The 20,721-nt window shown below is 43.4% G+C and overlaps 1 protein-coding gene across 1 annotated transcript; it reads left to right on the forward strand.

Moving 5' to 3' along the window:
* Nucleotides 1–1,853: 1,853 nt before the first annotated feature.
* Nucleotides 1,854–20,679, forward strand: ppp4r4 (protein phosphatase 4, regulatory subunit 4). The gene is made up of 25 exons (XM_054618885.1): nt 1,854–1,964; nt 3,971–4,044; nt 4,976–5,078; nt 5,224–5,371; nt 7,097–7,170; nt 7,436–7,542; nt 7,961–8,068; nt 8,148–8,269; nt 8,372–8,494; nt 9,082–9,221; nt 9,302–9,421; nt 10,746–10,823; nt 11,178–11,261; nt 11,470–11,643; nt 11,734–11,839; nt 12,040–12,187; nt 12,280–12,424; nt 13,703–13,741; nt 13,847–13,918; nt 13,997–14,060; nt 14,268–14,345; nt 16,338–16,428; nt 18,729–18,790; nt 18,936–19,452; nt 20,575–20,679. Exons 1-25 carry the CDS (start codon nt 1,854–1,856, stop codon nt 20,618–20,620), a joined length of 2,934 nt encoding a protein of 977 aa, XP_054474860.1. The 3' UTR covers nt 20,621–20,679.
* Nucleotides 20,680–20,721: the final 42 nt, after the last annotated feature.

Consider the following 20,721-nt stretch of genomic DNA (forward strand, 5'->3'; position numbering starts at 1 on the left):
GTATTAGGATACATTGTGTGTATTAGTATACATTGTGTGTATTAGTATACATTGTGTGTATTAGTATGCATTGTGTGTATTAGGATACATTGTGTGTATTAGTATACATTGTGTATTACCTATACATTGTATATTTAGTATACATTGTGTATTTAGTATACATTGTGTGTATTAGTATACATTGTGTATTAGTATACATTGTGTGTATTAGTATAGATTGTGTATTACCTATACATTGTGTGTATTAGTATACATTGTGTGTATTAGTATACATTGTGTGTATTAGTATAGATTGTGTGTATTAGTATACATTGTGTGTATTAGTATAGATTGTGTGTATCAGTATACATAGTGTGTATTAGTATACATTGTGTGTATTAGTATACATTGTGTGTATTAGTATACATTGTGTGTATTAGTATACATTGTGTGTATTAGTATACACAGTGTGTATTAGTATACATTGTGTGTATTAGTGTGTATTAGTATACATTAGTATACATTGTGTGTATTAGTATACATTGTGTGTATTAGTATACATTGTGTGTATTAGTATACATTGTGTGTATTAGTGTGTATTAGTATACATTGTGTGTATTAGTATACATTGTGTGTATTAGTGTGTATTAGTATACATAGTGTGTATTAGTATACATTGTGTGTATTAGTATACATTGTGTGTATTAGTGTGTATTAGTATACATTGTGTGTATTAGTATACATTGTGTGTATTAGTATACATTGTGTGTATTAGTGTGTATTAGTATACATTGTGTGTATTAGTATACATTGTGTGTATTAGTGTGTATTAGTATACATAGTGTGTATTAGTATACATTGTGTGTATTAGTATACATTGTGTGTATTAGTATACATTGTGTGTATTAGTGTGTATTAGTATACATAGTGTGTATTAGTATACATTGTGTGTATTAGTATACATTGTGTGTATTAGTATACATTGTGTATACTCGGTTCCGCCCTCAGCGTGGGAGCCACAGTGGATCAGAACCGTCGTCGTTTCTTTGCCTTCATGCTGCTTTCTGCTTTACTCAGCGTGGGTCGGTCCGTCTCAAGCTGCTCATGTTTGGGGTTTTACGCATTGGAAGGTTCTGAGACGTTCACAGACGCATTGGAAGGTTCTGAGACGTTCACAGACGCATTGGAAGGTTCTGAGACGTTCACAGACGCATTGTAGCGCAGAGATGTAGCGCAGTCCGGCGTGACGCGGCACCGGACCGGACGGAACCGGACAACCGGGGATCAGCTCCGGATTTGGACTAAAGCAGCTGGATGTGCGCCGACGTGGAGAACTCCTCGTTTGGATCTGTTGGCTTCTTTAGCTTTCTACTCTTTCAGGAGAGAGAACAGTGTAGAGAGAGAACTGGACCCAGTCTGGACCCAGTCTCCGTATGACACGTCTCTGGATCCATCCCGCTCATAGTGTCTGACTGCGGCTCTCTGTGGACGGGTTCCCCGCTCTCTCTGCACAGAACCGGGCTGTTACTCAGCAGAGGCTCCTCAGTGGACTCCCGGAGGAACTGACCGTGGTACCGTGGAGATCTGTGGTTCTGTGGTTCTGTGGTGATCTGTGGTTCTGTGGTTCTGTGGTGGTCTGTGGTTCTGTGGTGATCTGTGGTACCGTGGAGGGTTCTCTGGACGGTGGATCTGTTCTCAGATCAGCGAACATTTTAAATTCTTTAGGATTCTGATGGGAGTGTGACGTGGTGGACAGGTCGAGCGGGGATCTCCTTGGAAACCAGACCCCCCCTCCTCTCATCAGGGATGGTCGGCTCCGACATCCTGCTCTCCCACTAGCACCAGTGTGATACTGGGAGCCGTCCACAGAGCAGATGTTCTCCAGCAGCAGAATGACTCTGAACCAGTCCAGCCTGCTGTTCGGCCCACTGGAGGAGCTGCAGGAGCTCGCCTTCATCGAGAGGCCGATCCGACGGAGCCTCAAGGTATGGACCATGTTCCTTCATGTGCTGGGCATGTGGCATGTGACATGTGGCATGTGGCATGTGACATGTGGCATGTGACATGTGGCATGTGGCATGTGACATGTGTAGTGATGAAGATGCAGATGATGATGATGATGGTGGTGATGGTGATGATGGTGATGATGGTGATGGTGGTGAGGGTGATGATGGTGAGGGTGATGATGGTGAGGGTGATGAGGGTGATGGTGATGGTGATGATGGTGAGGGTGAGACGTGTGTGAGTCAGTGGGAGGAAGAGCAGCAGCCTCCATCAGGAAGCAGAGGGGAGACCCGCTATCTGCGCAGCATGACGCAGTTTGTCTGTCTGTCCGCCTGTCTCACCGCACACAGGCAGACAGACAGCGAGGATCTCCTGTTCTTCATCAATTCATCTATTCACGGCTAATAGATCAAAATGTACCGTAAACTAAGATGATGATCAATAACTGATAAACTGATATGTTTCTGATATTAAAATATCAGATCAATAATGACATCAGTTTATTTAATCTATGAATGTTCAGTGTTTTACTTTATTATCATGTATGATCTGAATATACTGATGATGATCTCAGGGTGTTATTAACTAGTTATTACAGCTTTACCTTCTCTTTAAACTGATGAATCAATCATTAGTTAAACAGATTATTATTATTATTATTATTTCATTAATAATAATGATCAGCTTTGTTGCTCATGTACATGCATAGATACAGAAACAGGATATTTCCCTTCTACATATATCCCTCCCTGAGGAGCAGACACTAATATCATCACTTTATGTTTTTCAACTATTTAATAAGTAGAATAATTATTAGTCAGAATTATGAGTTATACTTTTCTTAAACTCAGAACAACCTCAAGCTGAAGTGGGCGGGGCCAAGAGCTTCAAGCTGTGTGGGTGGAGGGGCGGGGCTTCACGACGATGACGTTAGGGGCGGGGCTTCACGGTGATGACGTTAGGGGCGGGGCCTGTGAGTCTTCTTATGGTGAAACCCCGACTTCATGACGACGCAGTCACACACCCCCATTTCCTCCTACACGCACGCACACGCACACGCACACACACACACTGACAGACATACACACACACATACACGCACACACACACACACACACACTGACAGACATACACACACACACACACATACACGCACGCACACACACACACACACACACACACACACACTGACAGACATACACACACACACACACACACTGACAGACATACACACACACACACACACACACACTGACAGACATACACACACACACACACACACACATACACGCACACACACACTGACAGACATACACACACACATACACGCACACACACACACACACACACAGACATACACACACACACACACACACACATACACGCACACACACACTGACAGACACACACACACACACACACACTGACAGACATACACACACACACACACACGCACACACTGACAGACATACACACACACACACACACACACACACACGCACACACACACTGACAGACATACACACACATACACGCACACACTGACAGACACACACATACACGCGCACACACACTTTCCAATAATAAAAATAAAATCTTCAGAATATTAATTCGACACAGTTTAATTGAGTCGTTTAATTATTTGAGTGTTTCAGTTTGTCTCCAGGTGATTCATGCTTACTTTCTGTTTGTCTATATTTGTGAGGTCGGACATTGTGGATATTAAACTACGGTGGTTCAGATTAGATCAGATGGATATTTGATATTAGTGGATGTGATGATTAACATTGATGCATTATGTCAGTACATGTATAGAAGAATAAACACGTCTTTTCACATTAAAACACACCTGTGAACTTTGAGGTGATGTCACACAGGTGATACATCGACTATAAATAGATGTATGATGATAAATATGATCTTAAAATATGTTACAATCTGTTAGTTTTATTATTTTTACACTTTAACAACGTGTTTGTTGTTTCAGACAGCAGAGGAGATCGACCAGCTGACTGTGGATGAAGACCTGAACGACATTGAGAGAGCCGTCTACCTGCTCAGGTAAGAGCTGAATACCTGCTCAGGTAAGAGCTGAATACCTGCTCAGGTAAGAGCTGAATACCTGCTCAGGTAAGAGCTGAATACCTGCTCAGGTAAGAGCTGAATACCTGCTTATGTTCGGTTCCCCACTGATGGTTTGTGTAGTGGTGGCATTGCTGATTGAGTGTCAGATGAAATGAGGCACGTTTATCTTTATATATTATATATTTTATCTATAGAAATAGAATTGTTTTTAATGATATCAACGACAACACTAGTCTAACAAAACTCAACCCCCAAACTTGTTCACTTCTGAATGACCTGCATAATTTGTACTGTATAACAATGTGCACATGTAGCCTCAGTTAAAAAGTAGCCGTGTCGGCAGGCACATCATAATGTTAGCATAGCATAGAAGGCAACACAGCCAAGTTAGCTCTTTTTAGCATAAGCGGAATTAGCGATCGTTACACATTTGTTTTAAGTAGGTGACAATTCAAGTACTTGGCTAACATCAAATGTTGGGTTTTCGTCCTCCTAGACTTATAAATGCTACATTTTAGAGAAAAGTAAACTTACATTTGGACGCGAAAGCTGTGCTACCACTTGCTCTTTTCCTGAAATGGACTCGCCATGTTTTTTTGTTTGTTTAGATCATGGGGCTATGACTCAAGATTTGGAAATCTACTCGTATCGGGATCAGCAAGATCCAAACTACCAATATTTTTGAAATACTGGGAGATAATTTTGATCATTGACTGAGAAAAAGGGATATTTTATTTTTTGCATCATTCTGATCCAAATAACAAGTTTTGAAATAGCAGCCCCTTGTGTCAGATGTGGTGTCCCTCAGGGTTCAAATGTAGGTCCTTGTTTTTTTGATACATAAATAATGACTTGAAATTAATATTTTCTCTCTACCTGCCCTCTATGTTATTCCTCTTGTTGCCAGTGTGGGTCAGGAGGTGCAGAGAGCGAGTGTCATCAGTAACCTGCCGAGCCTCGTCCGCCAGAATCCAGCTGAGACATTTCGTCGGGTCGTACCAAAGGTCCGGGTATGTACACAGTAACATCAGTCAGGCGTTATGTTAGTGCTGTACGTACTACAGTGGTCCAGTAAGCGGACAGTCGTTCTGGGATATGCCAGGTGTGTTGTACAGGTGTGTCATTCAGGTAACCTGTCCTGTCTGTCTGACTCAGGAGGTCCTGAATGGAGCTGGAGCAGAGATCCAGCTGGCAGCAGCGGCGTCGTTCTTAACCATCCTGCAGGACGACATCATCCTGATTCACACTCACACCTTCTCCATCCTGAAGACCGTCCTGCTGCACCTGAACCACCGAGACACAGGTAACAGCACATGAGCCAAAGACACGCAGGTAACTAGCCTACAGGGCAGTGAAAGGAACAGCTCCTTCCTATCTCCAGGCCTTGGTCAAGCCCTACACCCCCGCCCCACCACTCCTCTCTGCTGCCTCGGGGTGACTGGTTGCCCCGTCGCTCAGAGGTCCCTGCAGCCGATCCACCCGGTCACAGCTTCTTTCTGTCCTGACCCCTCAGTGGAGGAATGAACTCCCCACTGACCTCAGGACAGCAGAGTCACTGCCCATCTTTAACCTCACCTCTTCAAGAAGTACTACCTGATAAAGAAGTACTACCTGATAAAGAAGTACTACCCTGATAAAGAAGTACTACCTGATAAAGAAGTACTACTTGATAAAGAAGGACTACCTGATAAAGAAGTACTACCTGATAAAGAAGTACTACCTGATAAAGAAGGACTACCTGATAAAGAAGGACTACCTGATAAAGAAGTACTACCTGATAAAGAAGTACTACCTGATAAAGAAGTACTACCTGATAAAGAAGTACTACCTGATAAAGAAGAAGATGAAGTACTACCTGATAAAGAAGTACTACCTGATAAAGAAGTACTACCCTGATGAAGTACTACCTGATAAAGAAGTACTACCTGATAAAGAAGTACTACCCTGATGAAGTACTACCTGATAAAGAAGGACTACCTGATAAAGAAGTACTACCTGATAAAGAAGTACTACCTGATAAAGAAGTACTACCTGATAAAGAAGTACTACCTGATAAAGAAGTACTACCCTGATGAAGTACTACCTGATAAAGAAGTACTACCCTGATGAAGTACTACCTGATAAAGAAGGACTACCTGATAAAGATACTACCTGATAAAGAAGTACTACCCTGATAAACCCTGATAAAGAAGTACTACCCTGATGAAGTACTACCTGATAAAGAAGGACTACCTGATAAAGAAGTACTACCTGATAAAGAAGTACTACCTGATAAAGAAGTACTACCCTGATGAAGTACTACCTGATAAAGAAGTACTACCCTGAGCCTTCCTCGTAGCACGTATTGTATTCATATTAGTTTGTTGCACTTATTGTATTCGTATTAGTTTGTTTCTGTACTTTTGCTCTTAGATGCTTGTTTAAGAAAGGAGATGCACTGATGACTTCTGGTGACTAGTAGTTCTCTTGAATACCTATGTTGAACACACTTATTGTAAGTCGCTTTGGATAAAAGCGTCTGCTAAATGACTGTAATGTAATGTCATGTCACCTGACCCACCAATACACATGTAACATCACCTGACCCACCAATACAGAGGTAAAATCCCCTGAACCAGCACCGTAGAAGTCAATGAGGACTAAACTGGGTCACATTCATTGTTTTGACACATTTTTCAAAGTCATTCTCAACCAAACATGAATTCACTGTATGTTACATTGAATTTGGTCGTTCTGATACGTTTACGTCCATTAAAATAAATGCTTGTATTGACAGTGATGTTGACATTGATGTTGACGTTGTTGTTGATATTATTGTTAATATTGACATTGATGTTAATGTTGATGTTGACGTTGTTGTTGATATTATTGTTAATATTGACATTGATGTTGACGTTGATGTTTACATTTTGCTGATATTAATGTTAATATTGACAGTGATGCTTACAGTGTTGCTGACATAAATATTATGCTAATATTTAAACCTTGATGTTGACATTAATGTTGACGTTGCCGTGTTTATTGGCAGTGGTGAGCAACGCCTGGTTGGAGACTCTGCTGTCGGCCATCAACGCTCTCCCCAAAGAGACCATCAAACAGGAGGTAGAGTGATCAAGGTTATTGATTAATACCTTTCACCAGGATTTTTGCTTTTATTCCAACATCTTAACATCAGTCAAGGCAGCCAACTAGAAATGCCCAGCTTTAATCTCTACCTCTCTCTCTCTCTCTCTCTGTCTGTGTCTCTATGTCTCTCTGTCTCACTGTCTTTCTGTCTCTCTGTCTCATTGTCTCGTTGTCTCTCTGTCTCACTGTGTCTCTGTCTACCTGTCTACCTGTCTCTCCTTCTACCTGTCTCTCTCTGCAGGTGCTGAACCCTCTCCTCTATCAGTCTCAGCTGTCTCACTCTCTTCAGACTCGTCTGGCCAGCTGTCGCATTTTAGGGAAAGTCGCCTGCAAGTTCGACACTCACATGTAAGCTGCAGTACTACTGTAGTACTACATCTGTGTACTGTAATACTACACACACTGTATACTGTAATATTACACACACTGTGTACTGTAATACTACACTCGCTGTGTACTGTGGTACTACACTCACTGTGTACTGTAATACTACACTCACTGTGTACTGTAATACTACACTCACTGTGTACTGTAATACTACACTCACTGTGTACTGTGGTACTACACTCACTGTGTACTGTAATACTACACTCACTGTGTACTGTGGTACTACACTCACTGTATAATGTAATACTACACACACTGTATAATGTAATACTACACATACTGTGTACTGTGGTACTACACACACTGTGTTGTTAGACCTGGTCTCATATTAACAAGACTGCTCTTAGACCAGGTCTCAGGTGTGTTTCCTGTCCCTCAGAGTGAAGAAGGAGCTGCTGCCGTTGGCCCAGTCTTTGTGTCAGGATGTGGAGTTGGAGGTTCGAGCCTGTATGTGCCGTCAGCTGGAGAGCATCGCCAGAGCGACGGGGTAAAGGTCACCAGACACTGAGAAGGAACACAAAGGTCACATGAGTTCGTGGGGTCACAGTGTGTCTCCTGTCCTTCAGGGTGGACCACACCAGGACCGAGCTGCTTCCTGAACTGGTGGAGCTCGCCAGAGATGAGGAGAGCAGCGTCCGCCTCGCCGCCTTCGACACCCTCATAAACCTGATGGAGATGATGGACAGTGGTGGGTCATCAGACATTGAACTGGGAAGTAAAATATAAATGATGGACCTTCAGACGAAGAACTCTTGCTTAATCATTCTTAAAGCCCCTCCCTCTCTCTCAGATGACAGACTCCATGTCGTGGTTCCCATGGTGATGTCTGTGTGCGAGGTGTCATCGCAGGCGGACGAAGCCATCGTGGCATCTTTGTCGTTCCAGTTTGGGAAGGTCTGCAGCGGACTGGAAGGTAACCTCTGATGTCACACGGTGGAACCAGTAGAGACAAGATTAGAAACAGCAGAGTCCAGTTCTACTGAAACCAAAGCAGAATACATAAGGCGGCGCAAGGTTTCTGAGTTTGAACCCGCCGCCATCTTGGGCTCTCCTGTATGGAGCAGCATGTTCTCTTAAAGGGGCACCAGGGCGGTCTGGAAGAGTCCCTGTAGAACCAGACTGAGAGCAGGAAGTCAAACATCACCATGAACAGACCAGTAGAGTGTGGGAGCAGACCTGTAGCGTGTGGGAGCAGACCAGTAGAGTGTGGGAGCAGACCAGTAGAGTGTGGGAGCAGACCTGTAGCGTGTGGGAGCAGACCAGTAGCGTGTGGGAGCAGACCAGTAGAGTGTGGGAGCAGACCAGTAGAGTGTGGGAGCAGACCTGTAGCGTGTGGGAGCAGACCAGTAGAGTGTGGGAGCAGACCAGTAGAGTGTGGGAGCAGACCAGTAGAGTGTGGGAGCAGACCAGTAGAGTGTGGGAGCAGACCAGTAGTGTGTGGGAGCAGACCAGTAGCGTGTGGGCAGCGTTGGCATTGAGTCAGTGCTGGTTGTGTTGCAGGCTCTCTGACTGAGGAGGAGAAGGCCCGGTTGCTGCAGAGGTTTAAGGTGCTGTGTGTTGCTGGTTTGCAGACTGAAGGAAACCAGACTGACTGCAACGAGTCAACGCTGATCCGCTGCAACTGCTGCTACAACCTGCCGGTACAATCAGACACATAAACTCAGCGGAGCTTCAGACTTTAGTTCAATGTTCAATCACTTCCTGTCCGCTCTCCCTCCAGGCCATGGTGGTGTTCGCTGACTCGGTTCACTTCCTGTCAGAGCTCTACCCGTCTTTCTCCAGTCTTTGCTGTGACCCAGAAGTCAGCGTTAGACGGAGTGCTGCAGCAAGTTTCCACCAGGTCAGTTTTACGCTAATCTATATATATCTATAATCTATATCTATATCTATAATCTATATCTATAATCTATATCTATTATCTATATCTATAATCTATATATATATATATATATATATATATATATATATATATATATATATCTATATCTATATATATATATATATATATATAGATATATAGATATATAGATATACAGTATATATATATATTTCTATAGATAGATAGATATTCTTTGAGTCTAATCAGCAGTGCAGCTTTAGTTTGATTATGGGGCCCTATTTTTAATGATCACAAAACTAAAGTGTCTAAAGGGCCACTTTTGTAAATGATGCATAATCTGTGGGGGTTGTATTTAGTCTCTTAATGAATCATAGATGAAATGAATCAAACCCATCAGACCCTTTAAGAGATAGCTGCACCTGTTGTTTATGAAAACAAATATGGATTGAAGCAGATTATTTTGTTGCATAAAAACAGATTGTGAATCTGACTTTTGGACTCTCTGGAGTTATTGGAAAAGTTTGGATCACACAAGTCTGAAACAATCCAACAAATAATTCAATAGTAATAATATTAGTGTTGCCTGATTCTTATCGAACACTGTGCAGAAACACCGGCTTTAAACACAATGACTAGACATAGAATAAAATCAAAACATTACAATGTTGATTTAGAATTCAAATGACAACGTTGTCAATGAAGCTTCAAGCGTCCTGATGTTAAGTTCTGCCCCGGAAGAGTCTTTTAATGACGAGTTTCATATTCTGTCACTGATTAGGAGTAATGAGGGGAAATGAAAACCTCAGGAAGTGAACCGCTACACCGGGCTTAGAACTACACCAACCCCGGCACATCAGTCTTGTGTGGGTGTGGTTTGAGTTTTCCTTATCATACATAAATATTTCCAGCATAAATAGAAGCTTCTTGCTGCCTCAGCATAGCAAAGCACCAACAATGTGCCAGACCACACCGCGTTGAAAGACCGTCACAGATGGGCACAAGTACGTTTTTACTGACACGACGAGGCATGAAAGTGAAGTGGATCTGAAACAAACCACACAGTTAGCTCTGCTCTGAGCCTGGTGTAAGACTGGGCCCTGAAGGTTTCATCCTCCGAGCAGGAAGGAGATCAGGACAGTAGCTGTCGAGGTGGATCTGCCTGTGGACCCAAGTGTTGGTGGCACGCCATCCTCAGGACTTGCTGCTGGATCAGGAACTAACATTTAAAAACAACAGAATAAAACAACAGCTCTTTACATCAGTTTATAGTTTGAAAATCTGTCTTCTCTGATGTCACATGATTGGCCCTGCCCCTTCCTGTCAGGTGGTGAAGCTGCTCGGTGCAAACGTCCAGCTGGTCCACAAAGAGCTCCTGGCTTTGCTGCAGGATGAAGCTCTGGAGGTGAGTCCATGCTCCATCATCAGGACGATACAATGAAAATGTTGTGTACTCTGATTCTCTTGTAGTTTGTTGGCTCTAGGTTTTGGTTTTTGGAATGGTTAGGGTTAGGGTTAGGGTCTTCTTTATTTATTTATTATGTATTTGTTTAGACATTTTTTATTGATGTGCCTGCTTTGCAGCACATACTTGTAGTATCTTGCACTCTTTGAGGAATACTTAGATCCACACAAAGCGATCAACAGCCCAGACCAAGCACACAAACAGTTCCTCATAACGTGTGTCTAGCTTTTTACTTCAAAAGTTGTTTTTCAGATGTCAGTTTCACATACCAGAGCTTTGGTTGTTGTTTTTGAGGTTGTGGATGCTCTAATGAATCACCTGGAGGAAACTCTGGAGGCAGTTCTTTCCAGAGGAGAGAACCTGGTTCTGGACAACAAGGTGAGAAAACAAACCTCCAACACTTGAATGAGTTCATGAATAAACCTGGGTTAGTTATTCCTCCTTAAGTCCTTCTGAGTTCTTCTGAGTTCCTCTGGCCTTTCTCTGATATTTGATGTTTCTGTGTCCTGTTGCCTCTCTAACCTTGGTTGTCTTGTGTCTTCTGATTCCTCTACGTTCTCCTGTGGTTTATGTGTTTCCTTGTCAGTTCCCCGAGCTCCTCTCGGCTCTGCTGTTAGTGGAGCAGAAGGTTGGATGCTCTCTGCGTTGGCGGCTGCATGAGAAGCTGCTGCAGCGTTACAGCTGTCTGGCCAGACTTCTGCCTGGAGAACTGCTGCACCAGAGCTTCTCCCCGCGCATCTTCACCATCCTCACCACCAATGTCAGCACCACAACCCACCACAAGACTCAATACAACAAGTGAACCATGTGAACAGACAGGTAACTCCCCCTGCGGTTGTTGGTGTTTCAGAAGGTGTTGCCGGTTCAGAGAGAGGCGGCTCGGACGTTCTGCACATTCCTGCGTTACAACCGCAAACACGAGCAGCGCCAGGAGATGATGGAGCGACTGATCCAAGGTCAGAATACTGTGGTCCGTCGGCCTCAGGGGCTCTGAGTGTGATGTCATGTATGAACAGGTGACCTCGTTTACCTCAGTGTGATGTCATGTATGAACAGGTGACCTCGTTTACCTCAGTGTGAATAAGATCTGTTGTCAGTTTTAAGAACAGCAGAAATTTTTGTTGCTGTCAAACTAAATGTTTGTCTCATATTCCAGATCTGGCTCAGGGGCGGAGCTACTGGAACCGCCTGAGGTTCCTCGATGTTTGTGAAACAGCCTCTGACATTTTCTCCAGAAAATACTTTAACAAGTACTTCCTAATCCCTGCACTGGAGCTGGTCCACGACCCCGTGGCCAACGTCAGGTAGATCTGTGAGGATTCTGTCCAGTGAGGCAGGTAGAATCCGTCTCTGTGGGATCAGATGTGACTTACCTGTCCATCTTTTCCCCTGTTAGGTACAAGCTGTGCCAGCTGTTGCCCAGACTGCGGTCATCGCTCCGCCTGCCGGCTGACAAACAACTGCTGCAGCAGCTCGACTTCTGCGTCCAGAAACTCCTCTGCAGAGAAAAAGACAAGGACGTGGTGGCCACCATCCGCAAGGTGACATCTGCACTACCTGAGACCAGTCCAGACCTGTAGGTCTAAGATGAATCTAGTCTACAGAGACCAGTCCAGACCTGTAGGTCTAAGATGAATGTAGTGTACAGAGACCAGTCCAGACCTGTAGGTCTAAGATGAATGTAGTGTACAGAGACCAGTCCAGACCTGTAGGTCTAAGATGAATCTAGTGTACAAAACCAGTCCAGACCTGTAGGTCTAAGATGAATCTAGCCTACAGAGACCAGTCCAGACCTGTAGGTCTAAGATGAATGTAGTGTACAGAGACCAGTCCAGACCTGTAGGTCTAAGATGAATCTAGCCTACAGAGACCTGTCCAGACCTGTAGGTCTAACATGAATCTAGTCTACAGTGACCAGTCCAGACCTACTGTCACTTCCTGTAGGTCTAAGATGAATCTAGTCTACAGAAACCAGTCCAGACCTGTAGGTCTAAGATGAATGTAGTGTACAGAGACCAGTCCAGACCTGTAGGTCTAAGATGAATCTAGCCTACAGAGACCTGTCCAGACCTGTAGGTCTAACATGAATCTAGTCTACAGTGACCAGTCCAGACCTACTGTCACTTCCTGTAGGTCTAAGATGAATCTAGCCTACAGAGACCTGTCCAGACCTGTAGGTCTAACATGAATCTAGTCTACAGAGACCAGTCCAGACCTGTAGGTCTAAGATGAATCTAGTCTACAGAGACCAGTCCAGACCTGTAGGTCTAAGATGAATGTAGTGTACAGAGACCAGTCCAGACCTGTAGGTCTAAGATGAATGTAGTGTACAGAGACCAGTCCAGACCTGTAGGTCTAAGATGAATGTAGTGTACAGAGACCAGTCCAGACCTGTAGGTCTAAGATGAATCTAGTGTACAAAACCAGTCCAGACCTGTAGGTCTAAGATGAATCTAGTGTACAAAACCAGTCCAGACCTGTAGGTCTAAGATGAATCTAGCCTACAGAGACCAGTCCAGACCTGTAGGTCTAAGATGAATCTAGTCTACAGAGACCAGTCCAGACCTACTGTCACTTCCTGTAGGTCTAAGATGAATCTAGTCTACAGAGACCAGTCCAGACCTGTAGGTCTAAGATGAATGTAGTGTACAGAGACCAGTCCAGACCTGTAGGTCTAAGATGAATCTAGTCTACAGAGACCAGTCCAGACCTGTAGGTCTAAGATGAATGTAGTGTACAGAGACCAGTCCAGACCTACTGTCAGTAGACTTTCTGTGAGAATAATAACATGTGTTGAGTTTGGTCACATTGTTTTTCAGACAGTGTTGGAACTGGACAAACTGGACCTTGCAGAACCTGTAAGCACGTTGTTTTCATAAAGGACTGAACTGTAAATGACAGCTGAGTGTTTGGTTTCACTATAAACTCTATGTGCCTCCATCTAGTATGTTGTGTCTTGGCAGTTTCACAAGAGGCAGGAGAGGGATTTACTGGACCAGAAGAAGGAAAAGGAGGAGACTCTGCTGCTGGAGATGGTGAGTCTGAAGCTGATAGATCATCTTGAGTCTGAATCCCTTTCTGTTTTGTTTTAATGACGTCTCCTTTGTCGTCAGGAACAGCTGGAGCGCCAGCAGAGTGAAGGGAAACTAAACTCTGAAAAACATACAGAGAGAAAACGTGAGCAAAACTCCCATTTCATTTTTGAATAAAAAGATTCACAGATGACTGTTTGTGGTTCGATTTTCTGGAATATGGGTGTTTGTTGGAAGACGTGAAAGGGAAGTTGTCTATCTGTTTGGCTAACTTGTATTACTGCTCAGAGTGAATTAATTTTAGAGTGTTTCTGCTCTGTAGTCTCGTTTGTAAACGTTTTTTCTTTGACAGGGAGAGACAGTAAGACCAGTCTATCTGCAATCAAATCCATGTCTGTGTCTTCGTCTGGAGCCACCTTGTCGTCCTCGGGTAAGAAAAAACATGAACAACGATGAGCTGCAACTGTTTTTGTGGCCACTGAGAAAATGCTCCACCCGTGAGCTTTGAACACAATCGTTTTCTAATCTCCTGTCTTATTGCAGACCTTTTCAATTAGTATACATTAAAGGCTATAACAATATATAAAATGAACAGAGTGAAAACAGCGTGACATGTTGTGTTTCTCTGGTTATGATGAACCTCAGGAGAAAGATCATCTGAATTAGCAGCTCTTCTCATCTTTCACAAGCTTTATAGTGAGTTCAGCTGATTGTTTATCTGTCCGACCCCAGAGGAAGCAGGGAACGTGTCCCGCTAAATATATATACAACCTAATTACACACCTCGGCAATAAAAACATGAAAGTAGCTGCAAACTTTTAATTTAAACTACTGCTGGAATGAAAATCCTAGATAATGATAGACATATGCACTGACCCAAACCCCAGAACTGTATAACAAACTGACTAAAAACAAGATTTGACCTCCTTACTGGTCACCTAATGGAAATAATTTTATTAAAGAGCAACTGTACATTTTAATGGTGAAAAGAAAGGGTAACTGTTAGCTAATCAACTAAAACGACGGAGAGCTCAGCCACTTATAACAATCATCCTCCATCATTGAGTCCATCCTCTCCTCCTCCATCATTGAGTCCATCCTCTCCTCCTCCATCATTGAGTCATCCTCTCCTCCATCATTGAGTCCATCCTCTCCTCCTCCATCATTGAGTCCATCCTCTCCTCCTCCATCATTGAGTCATCCTCTCCTCCATCATTGAGTCCATCCTCTCCTCCTCCATCATTGAGTCCATCCTCTCCTCCTCCATCATTGAGTCCATCCTCTCCTCCTCCATCATTGAGTCATCCTCTCCTCCATCATTGAGTCCATCCTCTCCTCCTCCATCATTGAGTCCATCCTCTCCTCCTCCATCACCGTCTGGTACTCTGCAGCCACAGCCAAGGACTAGTTCAGAGTGCAGCGTATCATTGGTTCTGCTGAGACTGAAATCTGACGTCCATCCACGACCTGTTCACCTCCAGAACCCTGAGGAGGGTAAGAAGGACTGGAGACGAGACCTCTCACCCCTCTCACATCTCTCACCCGTCTCACCCCTCCCACAAATTCTCCCCCCCTCTGGCCGTACGCCGAGGTCCATCAGGACCAAGACCTCATGCCATAAAAACATCTTCTTCATCATCTGCAGTTGGGTTGATCAGTAAAGACCCAGTGACCCACTGACCCACTGACCCAGTCACTTACATCCCCAGGACAGTTTACACCGCTGCACATCTTTTCTTTTCTCTTTATTTATTGTAAGACACTTGACACTTTAATAATATACCTGTTTTAACATACTCCTATTTGTTTATTTGTTAACCATATTTTATTGTACATTTTCAATTTTGTATTTTTTTTAATTATAGGTATATTATTGAACTGTGTTTACTGTCAATCACCAAGCCAAATTCTTTGTATGTGTAACGTACTTGGCAATAAACAGCTGAAAACAAGAGGACAAAAACATCAGTCCAAAGATGGTGGAATCAACAGCATTATGTCCTGCAGGTGACACAAGATGAAAACAACTGTGTAGTTTAAACCAACAGTTCCAGGAGTTTGGTAAAGTGGAACAGTTTCAGCACAACATTACTTCAGTATTCACAGGTTCGATACCTGACAGTGGTTTGTGGTTTCAGGCTTTAATCTCACAGTGATAACGTAGGAGCTCATCTCAGAACATCATGAATGGAATACAAACAACGATGATGATGATGATGATGATGATGATGATGATGATGATGATGATGATGATGGATAGATATTCCTTTATTGATCCCCATGGGGGAAATTCGGGTGTTGCAGCAGCTCAAGTACAGAGTAAACAGATTAAGATAAAAAAAATTGATGATGATGACGATGATGATGATGATGATGATGATAACGATGATAACGATGATGATGATTATTCTTGTTCTTACAGGAAAAGAGATGAGGAAGGCTAAACTGTCGAGGAGTCGATCTCTCAGCAGTCAGCCGACGACGTCCAAACCTGCCAACTCAGACAGACCTCTGTAAGAACTGCAAGCCTTCCTCACTTTAAACTGTCCCTTAACACCAGCTACAGGTTTCAGGATCTCAGGGTCCTGTTCAGTAGCAACCCTCATTGGTCAAAGTGCTGTACAGTCTCAGGCAGGTCACTAAAATAACAGATAAAATAAACACTGACATGAACCTCACAGCTCATGGACACAAATAAAAAACACATAGGCACAAGTCAAGAGAATCAAATCGCTTTAGACCAAAAGTGTATATTGAGCCTGGACTTGGAGTCAATGGAGGAGGCAAACCCATACATTTTTATGAAAACAGAATGATGGTACTCAGCTTCCGCCATAACACCACCATTAGTTATAACAGAATTTAACGTTACATTAAATTTAGGACCCCATCCAATTTTGGAAAATTCCAAATTTGATATAAATGAATTAAGTCTCTATCTCAGGGTTGCTACAGAGTTCTTGACATGGTGTACAGGGACCTATTATTTAATTAAAGTTCTAATTTAAGATAGATCCTACTTAAGGCTTAAAGCTTATTGATCTGTTTATTAATTGATCTATCTGAGGTTAACTAAGATTACATTATGAACTGAATTTACTTGGTCTAGAAACATCAACCTCACATTTTAGGTTTCATCATATTTCTGTCGTCGTTCACTTCAATATTACAAAGTCTTTACTATGACATTGACCTGCTTGTCAAAGTTAAAGGCATTTTTTGACATGGGGTTTAACAAGGAAGGACAGGTCAGACTTGCTTTCATTCAGCTGAAAGAGGTTTTGTGCCATCCAACACTTTGTCCTCAAGGCGGTTCATGATTAGAATGGTTTGGTTTCAGGGACAGATAAAGCTGTGTGTCATCGGCATAGTAGTGTTTTTGAATGATTTGGCCGTGGGGAAGCATTTACATAGAAACAGAATGGGACCTAGGGTGGTGCCTTGTGGGACCCCAAGGAGAGAATAGGTGGGGGAGAGGACAAATTGCCTATGTTGATGTAGAAGCTCCTATTTTTTTAAGTAGAATGCAAACCAGTTCAAGGCAGACTCATCAACATCAACCCTGTACTGGAGCAATCTAGTCCTCCCCTCTAGGAGGCGCTACAGAGCACCGTACGCCAGAACAACCAGACACCAGGGCCGTTTCTCAATACCAAGTATGGTCAAGTGTGGACTTGCAAACTTGCAAGTTCAGACTTGGATAGTTCGACTCGGGAGTACAAACTCCCGAGGACGGGAGGACGCAGTACGTCATTACGTCATTTTGCAATTGGAACAGCAGCGAACTTGATGACGTCACCAACGTCACGACGTCACCAACTCAGCTCGTCGGTCCCGCCTACCCCGGTTATCTTCAGTCATATATATTGACAATTAAACGAAATATGATATAAAACACAACCCTGCCTTTTTTCGTTTTCATTTAGAAAATATTAAAATATTAATATGTATATATTTTGTGTTACATCTGCAACCACAACCACAGAGACACCGGAGCCAGCGGCACATCTGGAGAGGCCTTGCCGAGATAAGACTGCTGTCAGCGGGCTACATGAGCATCACCGCCCGGTCTCCTCTCTGGTCCTCTCTCATATATATATATATATATATATATATATATATATATATATATATGCCGAGATAAGACTGCTGTCAGCGGGCTACATGAGCATCACCGCCCGGTCTCCTCTCTGGTCCTCTCATATATATATATATATATATATATATCTCCTCTCTGGACCTCTCATATCTCTCTCTCTATATATATATATATATATAGACCGCCCGGTCTCCTCTCTGGTCCTCTTATATCTCCGACAAACGTCGGCGCTGTTTTCAAACAGGCTCTATCTTGATAAATTGACCGCATATTTTAAGTCTTAACAACTACATTCTCGCTTAAAAACATCTTAAAACTAAATTCCGTTACACAACAACAGCAGTATTTAGACAATGATAACTGACATTGTCGTCTCTTGTTTGCTGGTGAAATGCATTCTGGGATACTTGGCTGTCCAAAGTCCACACAAGTCTCCTCCGATGCATCCCCGATATAATGGGCGGAGCAAGGACACTTCCGGGTATTTGGACCGTACTTGGCTGAATGCGAACTTGTGTATTGGAACAGTACTTGGGCCGCGCTAGATGACGTTTCACAAGTTCAGGAGGACACAAGTACAGAGAAGTTCACTTATTGAGAAACGGCCCAGGACAGCTTCTTTCCTCTGGCCGTGAGATAATAAAACGTGTTATCTGGGATTTTCAAAAGAAGGTTCAAGCGTTCATAATGTTTTGTTTTCTGACTGTGTTTCAGGAAAGTGAAAGAGCTGAGCAGCATGTCTGGACCCGGGAAGTCCTCCATGTCATTGAGCAAAGGTACCCCTAACCATCTCCTTACATACACCTCCATATTCAACACTTCCTTGGTGTAAATTCAGGAAGCGTCTTTCAGGACTGCAGAACCATCAGGGTTAAGAGGACATGTGATCGTCTATATTCACACATCACCTGTGTTTTATAGATGAGCCCCTGAGGACCGCCCATTTCTCGACTGCAACCCAGTCATCCTCCTCCATGCCAGTCTTGATACGCAGCAACACCACCAGCCTACTGGAGAGGGCCAGTACACTGGACCACAGGAGAAGTAGTATGGACCACAGGACCAGCAGCCTAGATCAGAGGGATCATAGAACCAGTACACTGGACCACAGAACCTGTAACATGGACCACAGAAACAATATGATGGAGCAGAGAACAGGTACAATGGACCATAGAACCACTACCATGGACCAGAGAGACCACAGGACCAGTACTATGGACCATAGAACCACTACCATGGACCAGAGAGACCACAGGACAAGTACCTTGGACCATAGAACCTCTACCATTGACCAGAGAGACCATAGGACCAGTACCTCGGACCATAGAACCACTCCCATTGACCAGAGAGACCATAGGACCAGTACCTTGGACCAGCGCAGTAAAACGATGGACCGAGGGTGCGGGGTGAAGAACAGCCAGTCCAGAAAGTTGTCAATGTGAGTTCTTGCCAAATGTTCTGGTGGTAGAATTCTATGAGTAAATTATCCCACAGGATTTTTACAGTTTGTAACCCAAAGTCCCCTCAGACCAGATCCAGGAGTGGCCCTCATGGTCCCTCTGAGCTTATTGAACCAATCACAGGGTTTTCTAAGACTATCCCTCCCTGAATCACCCAACCACAGTAATTCAAGGAGGGGTCAACAAAACTCTCCCAATTAATTAACACGTTTAGGAGCCAACATGGAGCTGATGTTGTCAGAACATACATTAACCCTGTCCAGCTGTTTTTAACTGGTTTATCCCCATGTTTAACCCCGTCCAGCTGTTTTTAACTGGTATAACCCTGCCCAGCTGTTTTTAACTGGTTTAACCCCGCCCAGCGGTTTTTAACTGGTTTATCCCCAGTTTAACTCTGCCCAGCTGTTTTTAACTGGTTTATCCCCAGTTTAATTCCCAACACTTCACCTTTTCTTCTACGCTTTAGTTTATTTTCTTTGTGGCCTGCTTTGCCCGGTTAAGCCCGGTCTTACTCCTCGTCCCTATTCAGCTTTACTCTGATTTGGGCCAGTCATGTATTGTTGGCCCTGTTTCCGTCCTGGCTTTTCCCTTGTTGGATCCATTACGCTGGTAGTCCGGGCCGGACTTCCTCTTCTGTTTGCTGCTCATTGTGTACATTCACATAAATTCACCGGGATACGAAACTGTTGAGAGACGACGTGTTTGACCAGATGTTTTCACAAGTATCCAGATTACAAACTAATGTTAAACTAATAATAAGATGAATCATCGTCAGACGATAGCTGGTGGGTTCCCTGATTACATTCCTTTGCTCTCCACACAGACCTCAACCACAGCCTGCTTGAACGTGATTGGTCAATACTGCTCGGAATACAGCGGAAACCAGAACGCTTCTGATACTAAAATCTTGTCCCGTTGCCAGATTCTGGATCTGACTACAGAATTTATTTATAATGATTAGTTTGTGTTTAAACCTTATCATAACTCTGGATTATCCCAAATGTAGCCCTGGTATTGTTTAATTTAGTCTTAATTCAACCAAAGACCGTCGGGGTTGTGATTCTAATGATTCATGAGCTGTTTTGTCTTTTATTCTACAGAAACAGGAAGTCAAACTCTTTCAGCGTCCAGTCGGGACGAGACTGAAGATGATGATGTCATCATACGTCCACCAGGCCATGAGCAAAAGACTACCCAGAATGCAACAGGACATCATCTCTTCCAAACAAAAACAGTGGAGTCTGTCT

Source organism: Anoplopoma fimbria, chromosome 18 (assembly GCF_027596085.1).
Source record: "Anoplopoma fimbria isolate UVic2021 breed Golden Eagle Sablefish chromosome 18, Afim_UVic_2022, whole genome shotgun sequence".
Lineage (NCBI taxonomy): Eukaryota > Metazoa > Chordata > Actinopteri > Perciformes > Anoplopomatidae > Anoplopoma > Anoplopoma fimbria.

Coding starts and splice junctions, on each gene's coding strand:
- ppp4r4 (XM_054618885.1), top strand. CDS start 1,854: ATGTTCTCCAGCAGCAGAATGACTCTGAACCAGTCCAGCCTGCTGTTC. Junction 9,222..9,301: donor ACTGCTGCTACAACCTGCCG/GTACAATCAGAC, acceptor CTCTCCCTCCAG/GCCATGGTGGTGTTCGCTGA. Junction 11,262..11,469: donor ACCTGGTTCTGGACAACAAG/GTGAGAAAACAA, acceptor TTTCCTTGTCAG/TTCCCCGAGCTCCTCTCGGC.